Source organism: Miniopterus schreibersii, assembly GCF_964146895.1.
Source record: "Miniopterus schreibersii genome assembly, chromosome: 8".
NCBI classification, from domain to species: domain Eukaryota; kingdom Metazoa; phylum Chordata; class Mammalia; order Chiroptera; family Miniopteridae; genus Miniopterus; species Miniopterus schreibersii.
The window spans coordinates 15,910,842-15,932,218 of NC_138109.1; the positions used below are offsets into that span (position 1 = coordinate 15,910,842).

A 21,377-nucleotide genomic window follows, 5' to 3' on the forward strand; every position below is an offset into this window, starting at 1 on the left:
AACTTGTCTTTATTTGTCCCTGAGACCTAGTTCCCTCTAGATGAAGGGCAGGCTGAACTGGTACTTCTTATCTCCCTTTCTGCAGGAAAATGATGGATTCCGGACAGATTGATTTTTACCAACATGACAAGGTTTGCTCCAATACCTGCAGAAGCACCAAATTTGATCTTCTGATCAGCAGTGCAAGAGCTCCAGTGCCAGGACAGCAGACAAGTGTGGTGCAGACACCCACTTCGGCTGATGGTAGGGGGTAGGAAACCACCTGAAAACCCATTGTGTTTTTCAGTAGCATTTCTTCCCTCATTTCTCCTTTGTGTTTCTTTTTTCTTCTTTTTTATTGAATTTATTGGGGTGACATTGGTTAATAAAATTATATATATAGATTTCAGGTGTACAGTTCTATAATACATCACCTGTATATTGTATTATGTGTTCACCACCCCAATTTCCTTTGTGTTTTTAATTTCAAATCTCATGAGTGTTGATGTCCTTGAAAGGTATGGTAATCTTGGGTGGATTCCATGCTTTAGAAACATATCTTTGTTTACTCCCAAAGGATTCGTATTGGCCAGACCTCCTTATTTCTTTTTTGCAATGCATGTAAACATTAGAAAGATGGTTCATTAGTTATAATGCTTATTCATTAATCTTGCTTGGGTGCCACTTGGCATATCTTTGAATTTAGATTGTTTTGAAAATCCTTTGCTCTATTAGTGGTCAAAGCAGGAAGGTGGATTAGAATGGTAAATGGTTTTCAGTTGTTGAACTGAGATGTATCAAAGACAACTTATCCTTGGCTGTGATGGACTCTGAAGACTCTGCTATAAGGATTAAAGAGCTCTGCCTGGAGGGGTTCTGGATAACCAAGCTGAGGCTTCCTCACAAATGAGACAGGATGAGGGACACACTTAATTTCAGTATTGTTGAGTTTGGGACTATGGCTGGCTCTGTGCTCACCTCCAGGAATGATGTAACCATGTGAGATTATTATTAAGGATTCAGTTAGTCCAGCTGGAAATTAGCACAGCTAAGTTCTTAGGTAGAATATGTGTCAACTACTTCCAGAAGACTTACAAATATGTCTGACGGAGTCACAAGAACGCTAAAGGATATAAGGGAAGTACTGTGCTTTAAAAATGCCTCATGAGGTTTCTTTTGGTCAGACCTAATATTCTGTGAGTAATGACTGGGTGAGTAGAAGCCAAATCTCTTGAAACCTAAGTTTCTTTCAAGAAAGTATAATGTAGCAGTTTGAATTTTTGTTCATGTGACTCTCTCACTTGAAAAGTGAAAAATGCTGTGAAATTACTTACTTCCTTGTTATTTGGCCAAAACTCCTTTACTTAATTGATTATCCATATTGATATTACTTCTTTGCTTGATTATTATTTTAATCCTTACCTGAGGATTTGTTTTTACTGATTTTAGAGAGAGAGGGAGAGAGAGAGAGAGAGAAACATCGATGTGAGAGAGAAACATCAATTGGTTGCCTCTTGTATGTGCTGAGTAGGAATCAAACCCGCAACCTAGCTGTGTGCCCTGACGGGATCAAACTGGCAATCTTTTGGTGTATGAGACACTTCAACTGACTGAGCCACCTGGCCAGGGCTCTTTGCTTGTTTATTGATATCCTCTAGTGCGTAGAGTCCACACCTGTCTTTATTTCTGTCTGAATCAGTTTGTTTTTTTTCAATTCTTTCTTCAAAATTGTAATATAAAATTTATAGTAAAGCTTTTTCCTCTGTGAATCTGAGTTTTGTGGTCTCTTTTTTTCTGATTTTTTTTGGTCTCATTTCTCTTGCTTTCTCTTACATAGGCTGATAAATAAGTTATAGCAACTTCAGATAGTCAAGATGGTTACTATCAAACAGGCCTGTATTTAGTAGGGCTCTTGGCTAGGCACCATACTTTTCTCTTAATTTATTTTAGGTCCTTCTTATCCTCACTAAGTCTGAGGCAGGCAGTCTGTCAGTTATGCCCACCTTCAGTCTCAAAAACATACCTGCTCAGAAAGCAGATTGCTCTTTTGTGATTTTATAAGTTACCTTTCACTTTTTACTCAGAGTAAGAAGAAGACATTTTCTTTTGCAAGACAAGTTTCCTTTAGAAAATCCAGTATTCATCCTGGCTTTCCTAGGGTTCTAGTTTTTAATATAGGGATTTGCAGGCAAAAAGCCAGAATGTTAAAATAACAGAGTCTCTTTAGCTGTGAGTATGAGATGGAAGATACTATTACTTTTTCATAAATTCACTGGCTTTATCTCTAATGGACTGCTTTTAGGTAGCATCACACAGATTGCTATCTCAGAAGAGAGCATGGAAGATGCAGGTCTAGAATGGAACTCGGCTCTCACTGCTGCTGTCACTATGGCCACAGAGGAGGGAGTGAAGAAAGACTCAGAGGAAATTTCAGGTACTTTTCTATGGGGCTCAGATATCTTACACGGTTTTGTGACCTTATCACCGTTATGATTATGGATACAGAGGGCCTCTTTATTACTTTTGCTGGTTTTTCTCATGCATATTAATACTAATTATGGCTGCAAACCTCTTACTTTAATCCATGCAACAGCCCCACAAAGTCACATTTTACACACGAAGAAATTGAGATTCAGCAAGGTTTAGCAACTTGCTTAATACCAGTCACACCAATAAATATCAGAGCTGAGTTCAGCTGAGTTTGACTCTGAAGTCCATGCTTTTCATCCTGCCAAAGTGCCTCCAACTTTGGTACATTTCTTAGATAAATAAACCAAGCTGCAAGATGTTAGAAGAAAAAATTAGGTAGCAGGTGGTGTAGAAGATAGTGATTAATGATGATTCATTTAGAGGGGATCCAAAATGATGATTCATTTAGAGGGGCTACACATCCTCCTCCATTTATTTATTCATTTAACAAATATTTATTGTTGCCTATTTTTAGTTAGTACTGTTGCTAGATGCTAGACAGGGGAATGAAAAGACATAGCCTCTGACCTCAGGGAGTTTAGAACGCCACCTAGTCAATTGTTTTACTTTGTTTTTTTAGGTATATGATTAAGGCTCATATATCTTTTTTTTTAATATATCTTTATTGATTTCAGAGAGAGGAAGGGAAAGGGAGAGAGAGACAGAAACATTAATGATGAGAGAGAGTCACTTATTGGCTGCCTCCTGCATACCCCCGACTGGGGATCGAGTCCACAACCTGGGCATGTACCCTGACCCAGAATCAAACCGTGATCTCCTGGATCCTAGGCCGATGCCATGCCTGGCTGGGCAAGGCTCATATATCTTTATGTTATTTTAGTATCTTTATTGTTTAACTTTAAAAATTTAAATATTTAATTTTAAATTAAATTATTTAAATAAATAATATTTATTTAATATTTAATATAATATATTTATTAGAGGAATGTACCTGTTCCTTGTAGCTAGAGCCATGACAAATTGAGGGCATGACAAGTTGAGGCAATTATCCCAAGTCCCTAGTTTGCTAAAGAGGCCAAATAGTTACCAACTTAGGGAGGCAGCTAATATTCCAAAAGCTTCTTTACTTTTCCCAGAAGTGGTCCAACTAGGAATCCTTTTGAATTGAAATAATTTTGAATTTAACAAATTGTAGAGATGTACCTAAGTATATGTAGCATCCCTTGTTTACTATCTGTTTCATCCCTCTTATACCAGAGGACACTTTGATGTTCTGGAAGGGAATAGCTGATGTAGGGCTGATGGAAGAGGTTGTATGCAATATACAGAAGGAAATAGAGGAGCTACTCAGGGGGGTTCAGCAGCGGCTCATCCAGGCTCCCTTCCAGGTCACAGGTAAGTGCATTAATCCTAACAATATCTAGTCATTTATTTATTTATTATTTTTTATATATCTTTATTGATTTCCGAGAGAGGAAAGGGGAGAGAGAGAGATAGAAACATCAATGATGAGAGAGTCATTGATCGGCTGCCTCCTGCACACCCCCTGCTGGGGATCAAGCCCAAAACCCAGGCATGTGCCCTGATCAGGAATCAAACCACGATCTTCTGGTCGACTCTCAACCACTTAGCCATGCCAGCTGGGCAATAACTGGGTTTTGAACTCAGGTCTGGCCATGCTTTTTCCACAGGTAATTTTTGCCTTTATCAATGTGCCAAAAAGTAATTCTCTCAATTCTCTCTCTCATATATATTAATATAGATATTAATCATAGATATGTTAATAAATATATTAACATATATAATAATTAAATCTAAATTATTTATACATGTGATAAATCTTTGTTAAAATTATTTATTAGAGTGGTCCCATCATTTTTGGTTTGTTGATGGAATCAAGAGGGAGTTGGTAGAACCTTTCTATTTTAACTTGACAGACATGTCTTTTCTTTTAAATAGATGCTGCTGTTCTCAACAATGTGGCACATACATTTGGCCTAATGGACACAGTTAAGAAGGTTTTAGACAACAGAAGGAACCAAATAGAGCAAGGAGAAGAGCAGTTTCTCTATACTCTGACAGGTATGTATAATTTATCGTTCTTCTTAGGTGATATACTAATAGCTTTGAGTCTGGCCATTTCTTTGTTGAATTCTGTTGGGACTGGCTTGCTTCTTTCTTTTATTCTCTATCCCCCCCCCCCCCATGATACTATGTGAATTGAATTCTTTCAGTTCACATAGTATCATGTTTGGCTTTTTCTTTATACAAAGCCCCAGGTGGGGTGAAGTAGTGGGAAGCAGAGAAGGCACAAAGGTAAAGAGAAAGAAGCCAGCATCACAGTACTGTATTTTTTGGAAAATTAGGATGTCTGCTAGAATGCTCCATTAATCCAGTAATATTGGTGGCAGAAGAAACAAATTTGATTTTTGTCTTTCTTACATTATAATTACTGAATCTTTTGACAGATATACATTTAGCATATTCTCCATTACTTGTAGTAATAAATTATGAGCATATGGATAATTTAACTCTTTTTTAAAATATATATATATATCTTTATTGATTTCGGAGAGAGGAAGGGAGGAGAAAGAGAGAGAGAAATAGAAACATCAGTGATGAGTCATTGATCGGCTGCCTCCTGCATGCCCTCCCGCTAGAGATTGAGCCCACAAACTGGGCAAGTGCCCTTACCTGGAATTGAACCTTGATCTTCTGGATCATAGGTCGATGCTCAAATGCTGAGCCGCGCCGACCAGGCTAATTTAACTCTTTTTATCAAATACTTACCTTGAGCTGGCCTCCAAATTAGATTTTAGAAGTATAATGTTGAATATTGAGGGGCTTCAAGGAACTCAAAGGAAAGCAGACATAGAAATAAGTGCAAAAAGTAATCACTTTTGTGACAGAGGCATATAGGGGGTATGGTGGAAGAACAAAGGGAGTTACCACTTATACCTGGAAAGAATCAAGAGAGGCTTTTGAAGGAAGTAAAGCCGGTAAAGGATACAAAACAAGTCAGAGGTATGGATGATCATTAGCCTTTGAATGATGTAGAATATATTATAGGCAATTATAAAGCCCAAAGGTCATTTGGTAAGAGAAGAACAATTTAGGTTGTTTTAAAGTTATTTTTATACCCAGTTTATATTTTAAACTCAGTTTACCAAGTACTGTCAGAGATACCCTTTTTTATTTGATCTTTCTAAGAATGTTGTTATAGGCTATTATCTCTATTTTGCTGATGTCCCAGTAGGGACAGAGAGAATAAATTATTTGCCTGTGGCCACGACAGTGAAACTCAAAGTAGAACTCTGTCTTCTTATTCTTAGTCCAGTACTATCTTCTACCTTGAAATTTTATACCATCTGAAAAATAGTTTTTATTAGGGTTGTAGGCTTCTGGTTCCTTGTCCAAATTGTTATTTTTAGATAGTTTAAATCATAGTATACATAAAGTTTTGTTTTCTGATTCTTTTTACTATGACATATTAATATTTTTCCACGTTGCTACTTAGTACTTTACCTAGACATTCTTCTACCTAGACATTTAAATTTAAAAAATTTTCTTCAGTAGCTTGTTTTGTTGCAGTGAACTTATATGAATATAACTTTTTCTTTTTATGTTCTTTTAAACTACTTCCCAGGACTAAGCTTGAGGTTAAATAGTATTGATAATTTTTTTATGGATTTCTGTGAATTATTGTCAAATTTCCAAGAACATTATACCAACTTATGCCACCAGTTTGAATTCACCAACATTGGGCATTGTTATCATCATATTCCCTGATTCAACTTTTTTTTTTTTAATATATTTATATTGATTTCAGAGAGAGGGAAGGAGAGAGAGAGAGAGAGAGAAACATCAGTGATAAGAGATTCATTGATCAGCTGCCTCCTGCACGCCCCCCACTGGTGATAGAACCCGCAACCCAGGCATGTGCCCTGAGTGGGAATCGAACCATGATCTCCTGGATCATAGGTCAATGCTCAATCACTGAGTCACGCTGGCTGGGCCTGATTTAAGTTTTTAAAAAATTACTGATTTTATTTGTATCTTGTTTAGGTTCACATTTCTTTGATTACTACTGAAGATGGAAAAAAAGAAGTATTTTGTAACTTTAAAAGACAGTATTTAAAAATTTTTGAACATGTTCTTGATCCTTACCTACTCCTTTTTTAAAAATTTTTTTATTTTTCATCCACTTTTATTCCAAGCAAGTAATTGACTTGCTCTTGGTTGTTCCATAGGAAGCAAAGTACTCTAAAGGTGTAACTGAATATTTATTGCTTGTTTATCAGGTACTAAGCAATAGGAAGTTCTGGTGTAGAGTCAGACTCACCAATGGTCACCAAGGTTGAATTGGACAAATGGAGAGGGATAGTAATAGGTATATTGTGGTGGAAAAGCCACCAAATGGGCCATCAGAGACTTTTGTCCCAAGCTCAGTGACCTTAAGTAAGTCACTTTGGAACTCTAAGATCTTCTTTAGTTCTGTAATTCTTAGAGACTTCCTCTATAACTTTCTCCAGACTTTTCTGGGGGCTAATGGTAGACTAAGGCCATTTGGGTCACCAGTAAGGTGATTCTCACTTGAAGGACAGTTTGGGTGTCACTGTGTTCCAGAATGGTCATTGTAGCTCCTTTGTAGGTCCATCACAGCTCCAAAGAGATTGTGAAGATATTTCTTATTTTCATCTATAGACTGAGGCAGGGCATGTATTAGCTGTTAAACCAACTGGAGGCTTCTTTGGTTTGCATTTTGGTGACAGGCAACAAAATGGCACAGGAGTTTCTAGAGTTGAGCTACAGTAGGATCACAGCCTGAAAAGATTCTGAATTGTTGCCCTGCCTATAATCATACAAAGAAATGTAGTTACTGGAGGGATTTAATAAATCATCCAGTCTAGTTTCTTCCTGAAAACAATGAAGTGACTTTCTTGAGGCTACATAGTGGTAAGACCAGAACAAGACCCAGTTCCCCTCACTCCCATTTTACTGTTCTCAGGATTATGCTTCCTGCCCGGCTGGGCATGGCTCAGCAGTTGAGCATCAACCTAGGATCTGGGAGATCGTGGTTTGATTCCCTGCACATGCCCGACTTACGGGCTTGATCCCCAGTCGGGGGCATGCAGAAGGCAGCCGGTCAATGACCCTCCCTCATCATTGATGTTTCTCTCTCTCTCTCTCTCTCTCTCTCTCTCTCTCCCTCCCTCTCCCTTCCTGTCTCTGAAAGCAATAAAGATATATTTTAAAAAAAAAAGATGATGCTTCCTTCCACACAAAGTCTGTCTTTTTTCCATAGACTTGGAACGCCAGTTGGAAGAGCAGAAGAAGCAAGCTCAGGATCAGAGGCTGAAATCCCAGACAGTTCAAAATGTGGTATTGATGCCTGTGAGCACTCCTAAGCCCCCAAAAAGGCCTCGACTCCAGCGGCCAGCCTCTACCACCGTCCTGAGCCCTTCTCCTCCTGTCCAGCAGCCTCAGTTCACAGTCATCTCACCCATCACCATCACCCCAGTGGGTCAGTCATTTTCCATGGGCAATATTCCAGTGGCCACCCTCAGCCAGGGCTCCAGTCCTGTGACTGTCCACACACTGCCTTCTGGCCCTCAGCTCTTCCGCTATGCCACAGTGGTCTCCTCTGCCAAGAGCAGCTCACCAGACACAGTGACCATCCACCCTTCATCTAGCTTAGCGCTGCTAAGCTCTACTGCCATGCAGGATGGGAGTACCCTAGGCAACATGACCACTATGGTGAGCCCTGTGGAATTGGTGGCCATGGAGTCCGGCTTGACCTCAGCAATCCAGGCTGTCGAAAGCACCTCAGAGGATGGGCAGACCATCATTGAGATTGACCCAGCCCCAGACCCAGAGGCTGAAGATACTGAGGGCAAAGCAGTCATTTTGGAGACAGAGCTGAGGACTGAGGAGAAAGTTGTGGCTGAGATGGAAGAACATCAGCATCAAGTCCACAATGTGGAGATTGTGGTCTTAGAGGATTAACTGGGGATACTGGGGCCAGGAAATATGTTTTGGTTTGAAATTTTAATTATTTGTTTACTTTTATCATTGTCCCACTCATTTCCACATAGGATCCTTTTTAAAAAAAAACAAAATCTCATTGTTATAACTGAATATGTTGGGTTCCTCTCACCCCCTCATTGAAAAAAATGGACAAGAACAAGTTGCCCTTCCAGAAGTTGAGAGTAGGTCACTCAATGTCCTCACCCTCTTTCACCAAGAAAGTTATTTCTTTTAGCAGAGGCATCAAGAAACCTATCCCAAAAGCCCTTTCCAGGCTAGTCTATCTGTGTACGCATGTGGTTTTATTCTCATAAAGATGCATTAACCAAACTGTGGAACACAGACCTGATAATAGAAGGCAATCCATTCACACATGGATGCAGAAGGATATTTATTTTGTATCCTGGAATGGGCCCTCAGAGGCCAGTGCAAAACTCTGAAACAAAAGGAAGTTGAACTCTGCTTGGAGGGGAACTCTTGCTTGGAGCAGCAGCTTAAAAAGGGAAGTGCTTTGGCCAGAATGGGGCAAAGAAATTACCTTATTTCCAGAAGTGCAACTGATGCCTCTTGATATCTCTGAGGGTTACCACTGTAGGTGCCATTTTGAGGAGAATCCAGTGATAAGTGGAGGGGTACATTGCCATGGAGCAAGTAGCATCAGGAGAAATAGAAATCCAGGGATATCACGGCTGTGCTTTGGGATTCAAGCCCCCAACTTTGTCAAAGCACTTATCTTTCTAAACTAGGATCAGTCCATTCATTTACCAACTGTGTGAAATGGTGTAAATTGCTCTGGTTCTTGGACTGTGGCTGTTGGATAGGGGCTCCAAGGCCATCATTTTTATTGCATGACTCCAAGAGCAGGGGAATTCCTCATCCAGACCAGCTGCCCTTTTTGGTGGGGCCCTCTTTTGGCTTTGGAACCAAAAGCAGCCACTCATTTGGTGCTTCCTCTTGTTCTACTCTTCATCCCTTAACTGTTAATGGCATCTGTCTCCTGGATCCCACACTCTTCAGCTTTTTGGCTGATTTGGAGAACAGTGACAGGTGCCTGCCTTCATCCCCTTTTAGAGTCATTTACACCACAGATGTTTCTGTGAGATTGAGCTCATAAAAAAGCCTTAGGTTTGGCAGGAAGACTCAACACCCCTAGCCTATCCTGAGGCACCGAGTGGATGTCTCCTCCTGAGCGAGCTGGACTCCCTGGGAAAGAAGCATTGTCTGCAACATTATATTTTAGGAATTGTACCAGGAATGTCAATAATAATGTCTTGGGGGGGTGGGGTGTCTTGTTTTCTTTCTTTTTTTATGTTGTTTGTATATTTAGAGCTGGGCCATTTTCTGTGCTTTGATTACTTCTCTTTTACCATCTTCAGTGTTTGGGGCAAGAGTAGACCCTGGTTTTTATTTCTTTTGGTTGCATTGTTTACTGCATTAGAAAAAATATAGGGAAACTGCAGACAGTTTAAAGGAAAAATAGGTCAAAAAATAGCACACACCTTAGGAGTGGGAGGGTTTTTTTTTGTTTTTAATTAAAAGCAAAACTTTGACCTATAGTTTCCTTTTTTTTTTTTTTAAAGAAGGCACCCACTTGAAGCCATGTTTCTTCCAACAGATGTTGGAAACCCTGTTGTCAAGCAAGTGAAAACAGTTCTGCTACCCCTCAGATGGCTGTGTATAGCTGGAGAAGCCCTCTAACTTGGGAGGCTCAGTCATAAAAGCCTTAAGGGTGAGATTTCTGAACCCTGTACAGTTGTGGTTTTCAGCTTTAAAATTGGGGTTTTATTTTTCTTTTCAAAATATTTAATAGATGTAGCAATCAGCTTAGAACAAACCTTTGTCCCTTTAGTGAGGAAAGTGGCTTTTACTTCTTGCTTCTTTAGGTTTCCTGTTGGTACATAAACAAAACCAATATTTCTTTCTAAGGCTAAAACTGCTACTTGAACCTAGAAAGGCATATCATCCCTACTATGGTTTTTAGGGACACTTTTCTCTTTCCCAGAGAGAAGAGGCCCAATTCAGGACAGAGGAGGAGCCCTGGAGAACACCTGTATGCTAGCTCAGGTTCCTTTCTTCTCTCCATCAGAGCTATTGGTAGTGTTTTAAAGTAGTGTGAACATCATGCTCCCAAAGTCAAGAGATCTCCTCTTCCTGAGGACAGAGCCTGTTTACTTTTACTTTCTGAATATTCCAGCTAATGGAAATACATGAGTTTTGTTTTCTTGGTCTTCCAATAGCCTATCATCATTGCTAGATGCTATGGCACCCATTGTTGAGTGGGGGTTCCCTCACAGCCCTGGTCTAGATGATCTCAGATGGGGTGAGACATATGCAAGCCATTGGTCTGTGCACAGCATTTGCAATGAATCATTCCTTGGGCTGACTTGGCAATAGCCATTTATCTTTCTGTTCATTCATTCAATAAACATTTATAAGTACAATCTATGTGCCAGGCTTTGTGCTAGGCACTGGCAGTACAGAGGTGAAAACACAGTCCGTGCACTCAAGGAATTCATACTCCAGAGGCTGTCTGGAATTTATATTTCAATATAATTGGTTTCCTTTGTAATCCCATGTATTTTATTTCATGCATTTAAAAGCATTATTCTGAGAATTGATCCATAGGTTTCAGCAGACTACCAAAGGCACAAAAAGGTTAAGCCCTTCTCTAGTGAGATACTGAAACAGATCATATTGGAGTAAGTGCAGTGACAGAGCTCTTGACTGGGGGGTGTGGGGGGGGGGAATGCTGGGGACCTGAGAAAATAAAGGATCAAGTACCTAATCCAGTTTGGGGGCAGGGATCAGCAAACATGGGAGTACTTCCTGGTGGTGTGACCCAAAGCTGATTTAGGAGAGACCATTTTTGGCTAGGTTTTTTTTTTGTACTCCATTTTCAAGTAGTTGGGTTATTTATACAAGAGAAAAACAATCCTTAGTCTTTTGCTGCTTTTGCCTCCAGAGCCAAGCAGAGTCAGCAGCATGGGCAGTTTCTCCCAAGAGTACCCTACTGGAGAAAGCCAAGTCATGTATTGGCTTCTCTGAGTTTCCATCAGATGAATCCAGTGCAGGATTGGAGTTTAGCTGGTGGAAGGTAAATGCCTCAAACCTTCCTGTCATGTGGTTTCTACAAAGGCCTCAGAGTCAACTGTACAACTGTCCCACCTTGGCCATGTCCCTGTTTGGCCTCCACTTTGTTTTCTTCCCCATTTCAGGTTTCTTCCCTGTCCCTCACCCCCACAGAACAAAAGAAAAACCACCCAGTTACTCTGAAGTAAAAAATTGACAATAGACTTGAACATTCAGGATTCAAAGTCACTTCACTGAAGTTTCTTTTACACGTCTTCCCACGTTAGGGAAGGAGAACCAGTGTTAACCCAGATACCCTGGAAAATTAATATTCAGTTCAGGTGGTATGATATCTTTAGTGGTGGCATTTTATCCCATTTTCATAAAAGGCACTAAAGGAAGTTTGTATAGTAGGAAGTATTGGCATTGGTAACAATTGATTACAAAAATAGTAAAATCAAGCATGCTGTATGGGATTACTAGTTGAGTTCTGACTGATGCAGGTCAAGGAGGTAGGAAGGATTAAAAAAGGCTGAATTCTGAAAATACGCATGAGGTTTTGATTCACTTTGGACAATACTCCTGAGGAAACAGTCGTTTCTGAGGAAAAAAATCAAGATAATAGACTAGCCCCTGCATTGTCAGATAATTTACCTAGTACAGTTCCCTCACACTTAAGATACCTCTTTCCTGGGAAATTCTTGTGCAGTATGTAATGTATTACAGTAACCACCAAGGTGGTTGTCCTAGCCAAGGGGCTGCACAGGATCAGTTCTACTAGATTTGGACTCTTTGTCCCTGAAATTTCTCTTCTTAGCCCTGAGTCCTTTCCAGATTTCTTTCCCAATCCTGGAACACCTTTCTTTGTCCTGAGCTATGCAGTTTGACTTCTGGAAGGTTCTACTTTCCTCCAACTTTCTTATCCATACTCCTATTTCCCTAACCAAATTACATTTGGTTCCCAAATTCTGCCATGTCAGCAACTCTTTCAACTGGAGATTATTTCTCATGGCACCCCCAGGACCCAAACCTCAGCATGCATCCAAAGACTGCTGTCTTCACTACCTAAAACAGCCTTCCTAACTCTATTGAATTGAAACACCTTTGGGATGTGCTTGTGCACTGACTATAGGTAAGTTCCCAGCACACAAAGATTCTAAAACCTATCTTTCACACCTACTTGATTTTCTACTTATGGTCAGTGACCCACGCTAAGATATTCCTGTTCCTGGATAATTTTTTAAGTCCAATATTATTCCTACTACCTCTTCACAACTACCAGAAATTTCTGCTATGTCTTAAGAGCTTCTCAGTCTAAAGACATCTGGTGCCCTTTCAACCTAAAGTAGACCAGACCCTACTTTGAAATTGGGCTCTGGGTTCTCCTACATGTGTGGTTTCCAGTTCTGTACCTTTACTGATACCCATGGCTTGTAATGGATATACGGATTTATTTTTCTAGTTTGAAGACAAGCATGAACAATACTCTTGAATCACATATAAGGGTAAGTGTGAGGCTGGATAATAACCCAGAAGATAAAGTTGCTCATTGGGCTTTGTAGGAGCTTCTCTAAGGAAAGCATACATAGGGAGGTCTACCTGCATTTCAAAGTACAAGTTTTTGTGGGGGTTTTTGGTAAACTCTGATGTTTTCTCTAAGAAATCTATGTATTTTATTATAGAGCAAACTAGAATTCCACAGTCCTGATTCAGCCTGAAGACTTACTTTGGCCCATGTTTTTGTTAACTTTTTATTGAAGTATAAATGCATACAGGAAAATGACAAATCACTGCACAATTTGGTAAATTTAAAAACTGAACACACCCATGAAATCAGTTTCCAGATCAAGAAAAAAAATTACCGCCCAGCTCGGCATGGCTCAGCAGTTGAGCGTCAACCTACCATCCAGGAGATTGCAGTTCAATTCCTGGTCAGGGCATATGCCTACGTTGTGGGCTTGATCCCCAGTCTGGGGTGTGCGGGAGGCAGCCGATCAATGACTCTCTCATCATTGATGTTTCTCTCTCTCCCTCTCCCTTCCTCTCTCTGAAATCAGTAAAGATATGTTTTTTTAAAAAAAAAGAAAAAAAATTACCAGCATCTTACACAGCCAGGGTAATCACTATCTAGCTCTCTAACGCCATAGCTTCGTTTTACCTGTTTTTCAACTCTAGTGACTCTCCCCCCCCCACTCAACATTATATTGTGAGATTCACCCATAATGTGTGAAATTGTAGTTAGTTCCTTCTCATTGCTCTGTAAAAACTGTTACTGTGCCACAGCATATCCATTCTAATGATGGGCACTTGGGTAGTTTCCAGTTAGGGGCCATTATAAATAATGCCTCTGAACATTCTTGCACATGTCTTTTGCTGAACATATATATGCATTTATGCCTACACAGTGTTTCAAACATTAGGACAATTCACATGAAAAAAATACAAGATATAATTTCTCTTAAAAAAATGCCACAAAACAACAAAAACCCCCACCCAGAATATCTACTAACACTGGGTTCACATTTCCTTATAGCAACACTTGACTGGAACTGAGGCCTATCTTAGGTGGGGCATAGCTTTACAGATCCTGCCCCTCTGTATCATGTATTATAAACCTAGACCTATTTATTTTGGTAACTGCTTTTAAAATATATATTTTTTTATTTCAGAGAGAGGAAAAGAGAGGGAGATGCAGGGCAGGAATAGAGATAGAAACACTGAGAGTCATTGATTGGCTGCCTCCTGCACTCCACCTACTGGGGATCGAGCCTGCTACCCAGGCATGTGCCCTGACTGAGAATCAAACCATGACAACCTGGTTCATAGGTTGATGCTCAACCACTAAGCCACACTGGCCGGGCACTTTTTAAAAAATCTTTTATTTAATAATCTGTTAGCACACTCTTCCACTAGATAACAGCAAAACTTACTTTCTCACTTCGAGTCTTTGTTCACATGTTACCTTATCAGAGAGGACTTCTCTGACCACCCACACTATAAAAAATGACAACTTTCCTCTGCACTATGCTTCCTATTTTCCTTTACCCTATTTTATTTTTCTCCATTTTACTTATCACCTGACATACATTTATTTTTTTCTCCCCCAACTAGAATGGAAGTTCCATGAGAGCAGAGACCTTTCTTATCTTAGTCACTGCTGTTTCTACAGTTCCTGGAACGGTGCCTGGCATGTAGTAGAGCTTGATAGATATTTGATGCAATAGTGATAGTAATAATAACCAATACTTATTGAAGGGAAACTATGTACCAAGCAAGCACTGTTTTAAGCACTTTACATATGTTAATCCATTTGGTTCACACAACAATTCTATGTGATGGATAGCATTATTTACTTCATTTTACAATGAGGAAACTAACATATTTATCTTCTACTCTAAACAATATAGATTTGAAGCATAGGGTACCCATTAACTTAATTAAATAGTCTTTAAACGTACTAGAAAAGCTTAATACCTAAAAGGAACCCTTCAAGAAATCATTTTATAATGATGATGTTTTATTTGATAACATATTTAGTTGTTCCTTAAATTGTTTTGTTTACATTTAACTTTTAGTATATTAAAATTTTTAGTTTTAGGACTGGGCCTAAATCATGATGCAACGTAGTTGGGATTTCGGAGATCTGGGGCAGTGGAAGCTGATCAGATTTTGCTATCTGATGGGCAGCATGTCCCATTCATCATCTCTCAATAGTACTGGAGAGGGAGAACCGGAGCTTGGGAAAGTCTGCTCACCTGATGAAGGATTTTAGAACCCAGGTCATCTGTCCATCTGTCACAGGAAGTACTGGTTTGTTAATGGCCTTGTTTGAGATGATGCTGATGTCAGTGTCCCTGTTTAGAACTCCATTTCTTTGCTATGCCCAACCCCATGTGCCAGTTGTTACACAAGGAACCTACTCCATAGAACATTGGTAGTAGTAATATAAAGCCTTTGCCAACTGAGCAAAAAGCATGTAGTCTCTGGTTTAAGGAACAAAAATGGAACTATTATGCCTCAGAAGTGCTAAGTTAACACTTCCATTGGCTGAGACAGTCTAGTTAGCCTTTCCGAGCAAATTAGACATGGCCTCTCATATTCTTGTCTTATTTAAGTTCTCTGTACCTACCACTCAAGGACCAAAAAGGAAAAATTTATCTGTAAAAATTGTCACAAATAGTTTAGTTGCATTTGTTGGTTTAACTTTTTTCTTGACAAGATTAAAATGGAACCAGTCCTTCCAGGGACTCCCTAGCTTCGTTTCCCCTTGGCACTGTTTCCAGAAATCTTGTTTATGCTTCATTTTTCTCTCCAGCCTATGACCCCTAACTCTAACCCTAATATTGTCTTAGATTGAGACTATAACATAAACTGTTCCTTACCCCAGTGCTATCTAGATTTTCAGACTTCATGTATCAATAAAAGAGATCCCCCCAAGTCTTAGTAACCAACATGAGATTCCCAACATTATATTTTACCAAATATAAATATACTTTTTAATGGCCAACTCTTACTAGCATCATTTGAAAAGAAAGGGCATTTTTACATCAACAAGTTAGGAGAAAAATAATCTCAGAATAAAGAACAGCCCTCTATTTTGAATAGTTTAGCTTTATCAAAAACTCATGGTTGTCATGGTTTGATTCCCAGTCAGGGCACAGGCCCAGGTTGCTGTCTCGATCCCCAGTAGGGGGCATGCAGGAGGCAGCCGATCAATGACTCATCATTGACGTTTCTCTCTCTCCTCTCCCTTTCTCTCTTTGAAATCAATAAAGACATATTGAAAACAAAACAAAAAAACTCATTACATTATCATTACCTTTCTCACTTCCTGGAGGACAGCTAAAAATTTCTGCTATCACCTCTAGACTGAGTTGAATCTTCAGGGTTCCTTTACTGCTGGCTCTTTCTTGGTTCTTTTCTGCCTTTGATGTCTCTAGCAGCTGCTCTTGAATATACACAGCTGTGAATTCCTAGTGTCTTAAGGCCACCTAGCCCAGCTGTCTTTTTTTCTTAAAGCCTGTTTCTACGTTGCTCTTTTCACACCTTCATTCAGCAATTCATAAAACATGCCTTCACTTTAAGAAGAAAAAAAAAAGCCATTGTCAACTTATCTTGGATTTCCACATTGCCTTATTTTTTTCCTTTTATTGAATTTATTGGGGCGACAGCAGTTAACAAAATTATACAGCACATTGCCTTTTAACAATCAATTAAGCTAGCTATGTCTGCACATTTAACTTTTTAACACTAATGGCTCCACCAGGTTTTCATTAGTAAAATGGGGATTGACATTACTAGGGAGAATTTTGAAAATGAATGAGATAAATTAATTCAACAAATATTTACTTAGCATTGGATTATAGTGATTAATAATAAAAATGTTTTTTGTTCTATAAGCAGTCATAGGTTTATTGGAGAGGCAATATGTAACCTGGGGGTTGATTGTCTTAAGCTGGGGTCTATGGATGGATGGGCTTGGGGCAGAGATGCTTAATAAGACCGTACACGAACATTTGGGTATATATGCATTTTTCTGAGGAGATTCATTACTCTCATTAGATTGTCAGTTGAGTCCAAGACTTACAAAAGAAAAAGAAATATTGATGTAAACAAATATATTTTTAAAAAATATTTTTTACTGATTTTTAGAGACAGGAAGAGAGAGCAAGAAACGTCCATGTGAGAGCGAAATATGAATTGGCTGCCTCCTGCATACTCCCCACCGGGGATCAAGGTCAAAACCTGGGCATGTGTCCTGATTCAGAATCAAACCGGCCACCTTTTGGTGCATGGGACAACACCCAACCAACTGAGCCACAATGGCCAGGGCAACAGATAAATTTAATATACCAAAATAAATTATCATAAGGAAATTACTATAAGGCCAATATCATGGGTGAACAAAGAATAAAAAACCTTATTTCTGCTTGGGGTAATAAATAAACCTTCACTGATCACAGGTGAAGGAAAGATAGAAGTTGGGTGGGGAAGATGGCAAGGACATTGAGGCAGAAGGAACTGTATGTGAAAATCATGGGTTTCAGGAAAGAAAAAAAAAGTGTATTTGGGAAAAAAATTCAGTGTGCCTGGAGCATAAAGCACACAGTGAGAAATATACAGGGCCAGAGAGTGGCAAGCTTTGTACACTGTGTGACGTATGTAAGTATTTCTCAAAGAAGGTCTCTTCTATTCCTGCCTTACTAAGGGTGATGGGTAATGAGGTCTACCAATCCTCAGCAGGAGGTAAAATCTGTCCTCCTATCCGACTTTTCTCTCTCTTATTCCCACTGCTCCCTTTATATATCCAGAAAGAGCTCTTTGGTTTTTACCTTCCAAAGTCTAAAATGATGGAACTGGAAGGAAACTTAGAAGTTATTTTGGTCTAACTTCCTTATTTTACAGTCTTGAAAATAACCTGAATGAGGAAATTATTTACTATCCTTGTTTCCCCTTATATCTCTCTGGTTTGGTGCTGGGCCTTTTGTTCTCTCTCTCTTCTGAGGAAATCTCATAGACTCCTTTGGTTTCAACTAACATCACTATAACTAAAACTCCATGATTTGTATTTTAAGCCCTGTTTTTCTCTCTATGCCCCAAACCCTTTGTCTATAGAACATTTCTACCTGATATTTTATCTTCTCCTGAAACCCAGAATGTTCAAAGATAAATTTATAATCTTTCTCTACTCCTACAAATCTCCTCCAGTATTCCCTCTGACATTAGAAAAATGACACCTCATCCACTCAATTACTCAAATCAAACCAGGTACCATCAGCCCTGCTGGAGTGGCTCAGTTGATTAAGCAATATCCTGTGCACTGAAAGGTTGCTGGTTTAGTTCTTGGTCAGGGCATACCGGGGTTGTGAGTATGATCCCTGGTTGGGGCACAAGATCAATGTTTTTTCTCTCTCCCTTCCTCTCTCTAAACATGTCCTCAGGTGAAAATGAGGTATTATCCTTGATCCCTGCTTCTTCTTTAGTGCCCTCCCCCAATCCAATCAACTGACCAACCACTAAGACCTCTAATTTTACCTCTTAAATGTCCATTTCTCACTGTCTTCACTGCCACTATATTAGGCCATTATCTTTTGCCTGGACTTACTGCAGTACTCTTCTAACTCCTAATCTCTCTTCTCCCTAAATATATTTCCCACACTGCAATCAGAGTTAAGGAGTTAACATCATCTTAAAACATAAACCTGAGAATGCTATGCTCCTGTTAACCCTTTACTAGCTGATCATCATTTATAGCTAACCTCTAAAGTTCTTATTTTTCTTCTTTCTGCCCAATGCTCCAGTCTTATCGGGTGCCATCCTCTCATTATGTGCCAGTCACGCTGTCCTTTTAGTTCCTCACCAGTGCCAAGCTCTTTGCCTGCTTGGGCCTTTGCACTATTGTTCCCTCACTCCCTTCCCTCGCTGTCAATTTCTCTTTATCCTTCAGGCTTTAGCGGAAGCTCACCACCTCAGGGAAAACTTCCTTTGCTGCCCCCCGCCCCCAGGTCCCTCTGCTTTCTCATTGCACTTTGTGCAACTTTAACTGAATAACTATGTGCTTAGAGTCGGTTTCCAACTGTAAGCTTCAAGGGAAAGTAAACTCTTAAGACGTTCTCTCCAGCACATTGCCTGGCCCTCAGTAAATACTGGTTGAATGCTTTATCTACCCAGTTGCAGAGCTAAAACTAGAACACATACCCATTACTAGTACAGTTTTGTTTTCTCAAACCATGAGGGAGTCTGTCACGTAAGATGATACCCCACACTCCAGACTTCCTCTCCCTCTTCTCAGTGATTAAGTACCTCAGTCTTGTGTGTTCTGTTCAGGGGCCTATTAAAGCCAATCTGGTGAACTAAAATCCTGGGTTAGGGATTACTCTTCCTCCCGAGAATATAAGCAGTTTAACTGGGAACTCCCAGATGACAGAAAGTAATCCCAAAGGAACTAATCAAAATTTCAGGCACCATGAAGATATCATTGGAGGGAATTTTCACTATCATGCCTTAAGGGTATTATAGGAAGGGGATTTACAATGTACTAGACTTGCTTTAATGTGTTTTTTTAAAAACTTTATCTTCACAACAAGCCTTTTAAGGAGGTATTATTCCCTTTATCAACTGAGGCAATCTCTGAAAGGTTTAGTAATTTACCTAATGTTGCAAATCTGGTGGGGAAGCCAGTATTTAGTCCCTCCCCCTCCCAGGGTATGACTGACTCCTGGTCAATCCTCTCCTTACTATACCATGCTGCTGCTTTCAAGGGTAAGTGTTGGCAACCGCTTAGAGTTTATACATAAATCTGGGCCATGAGGTTTACTGGCTGAGTATCTTTAAAAGAGGGTTACTAGGTTTCTTTTATTCCCTTGGTGGGAGCTATACTCTATGACTTGACATTTTATTGTCTTTTCCAGAACTCAATCACATGTGGTGACTGACCTTTATTCCAACTGTAAGTGCAATTATGGGCACACAAAAAATGAATTGAGCACTCAGAGCATACTTATGATGCAAAATCCAGTATGTCATTTATTTTACTACTGAGTCCACCAAAGCCTCCTGTATCCAGGGAGTGGATGGTATCAGGTTGACACTTAATAGTGCATTATTTATCTGTTTGCTACTATTTGCAATACCAAAAGCTATTAGGAGATGGGTTGTCCTAGGATCAAATATCCCTGCATAAGTTGGTTTTGCCTCTGATTAAAAATGCTTTTGCCCATCCTTCGAACCCTCTGGATTCTGGTTCTTGAATACAGAGTTTCTTTTGTGAGCAGAGGAACACTATTATGTTCTTCTTGGTATGAGATGTACCTATTTAATAGCTTTGTGAACTTGAACACAGTACTTAACTTCTCTGTTTCCCCAGTTGTAAAATGGAGAGACTGTTAGTTATTTTGAAGATGGTGTAAGCCTTTAAGAAGGCTTTTAAAGCAATTAACAACAAAAGCTAACACAGAGCAGGTATTTAAATAGCTTTAATTTTCTTTCTTCCTCAGATAAGGACATTTTTTTAATTGATTTTAGAGTGAGAGGAAGGGGAGGGAGGGAGACACAGAGAGAGAGAGAGAGAGAGAGAGAGAGAGAGAGAGAGAGTGAGAGAGAGAGAAAACCGTTGTTTCACTTATCCATGCACTCACGGGTTGACTCCTGCATGTGCCCCCACCAGATCTAACCAGCAACCTTGGCTTAGCTGGGATGAGGTTCCAACCAACTGTGCTACCTGCCCAGGGCAGGACATTTTCTTTTTAAGTCCATAGACTTAATATATTCTCTGGACTTGTTGAAAAGTACATGAAAAATTTTGTGTAGATGTGTAAGGTGTGTCTTCCTTGGAAATAAAGGCCACAGTATAACAGATTATTACGGGGGCCAGTGACTATCCTAAAAAATTGTAGATTCCCCTCCCTGCAATGCCAAAGGGCGACTATCTTTTGAGGGGATCAAATTTTAATGGATGTTTTTGTTCTCTGGGCTTTTTTTTTTTTTTTTCCTTCCCCGGTCTGCTAACAGAGGATAGCCGGGCCCTTGGGGATGGGATGTCTTTCTGAGGCAGGGGCCCCAGGAAGTTTCCTCGGGGGCACTGTGACCCTCTTCGGGTTCCTTCCCAGATGGGGGTGGGGTGCCATCTGCAGCTGACAAGCAGGTTTATTTTAAGGTCTCTCAGGCTTCGGGGGTCTCTTCCTCACTGAAAAGACAGGTTTTTGTGGGGTTTCTCAAGCTAAAGTTACTCTCTCCTGGAGTTAGTTAAAAACCTCGTGGTAAGACCCTGCGGTCCCCACCCTCCTAGGCCCCAACCCTGAGGCAGTGGGGGAGGGGAGGCCGCGCGCGCGCCGCTTCCGCTCCTCCAGCCCACCAGAGGGCGCTGCGGCCCC

At 40.0% G+C, this 21,377-nt stretch overlaps 1 protein-coding gene across 5 annotated transcripts in view; it reads left to right on the plus strand.

Annotated features, from left to right (window-relative positions):
* The window catches only part of GMEB1 (glucocorticoid modulatory element binding protein 1), a 72,189-nt gene extending 62,198 nt beyond the window's left edge, over positions 1–9,991 (plus strand). For all 5 annotated transcript variants that reach the window (XM_081145409.1, XM_081145410.1, XM_081145411.1 and 2 more), the window contains exons 6-10: positions 86–243; positions 2,282–2,413; positions 3,667–3,804; positions 4,369–4,491; positions 7,715–9,991. In XM_081145409.1, the coding sequence (XP_081001535.1) occupies positions 86–243; positions 2,282–2,413; positions 3,667–3,804; positions 4,369–4,491; positions 7,715–8,415 (1,252 nt within the window). In that variant the 3' untranslated portion in view covers positions 8,416–9,991. The remainder of the gene's footprint in view (positions 1–85; positions 244–2,281; positions 2,414–3,666; positions 3,805–4,368; positions 4,492–7,714) is intronic.
* The last annotated feature ends 11,386 nt before the right edge of the window (positions 9,992–21,377 follow it).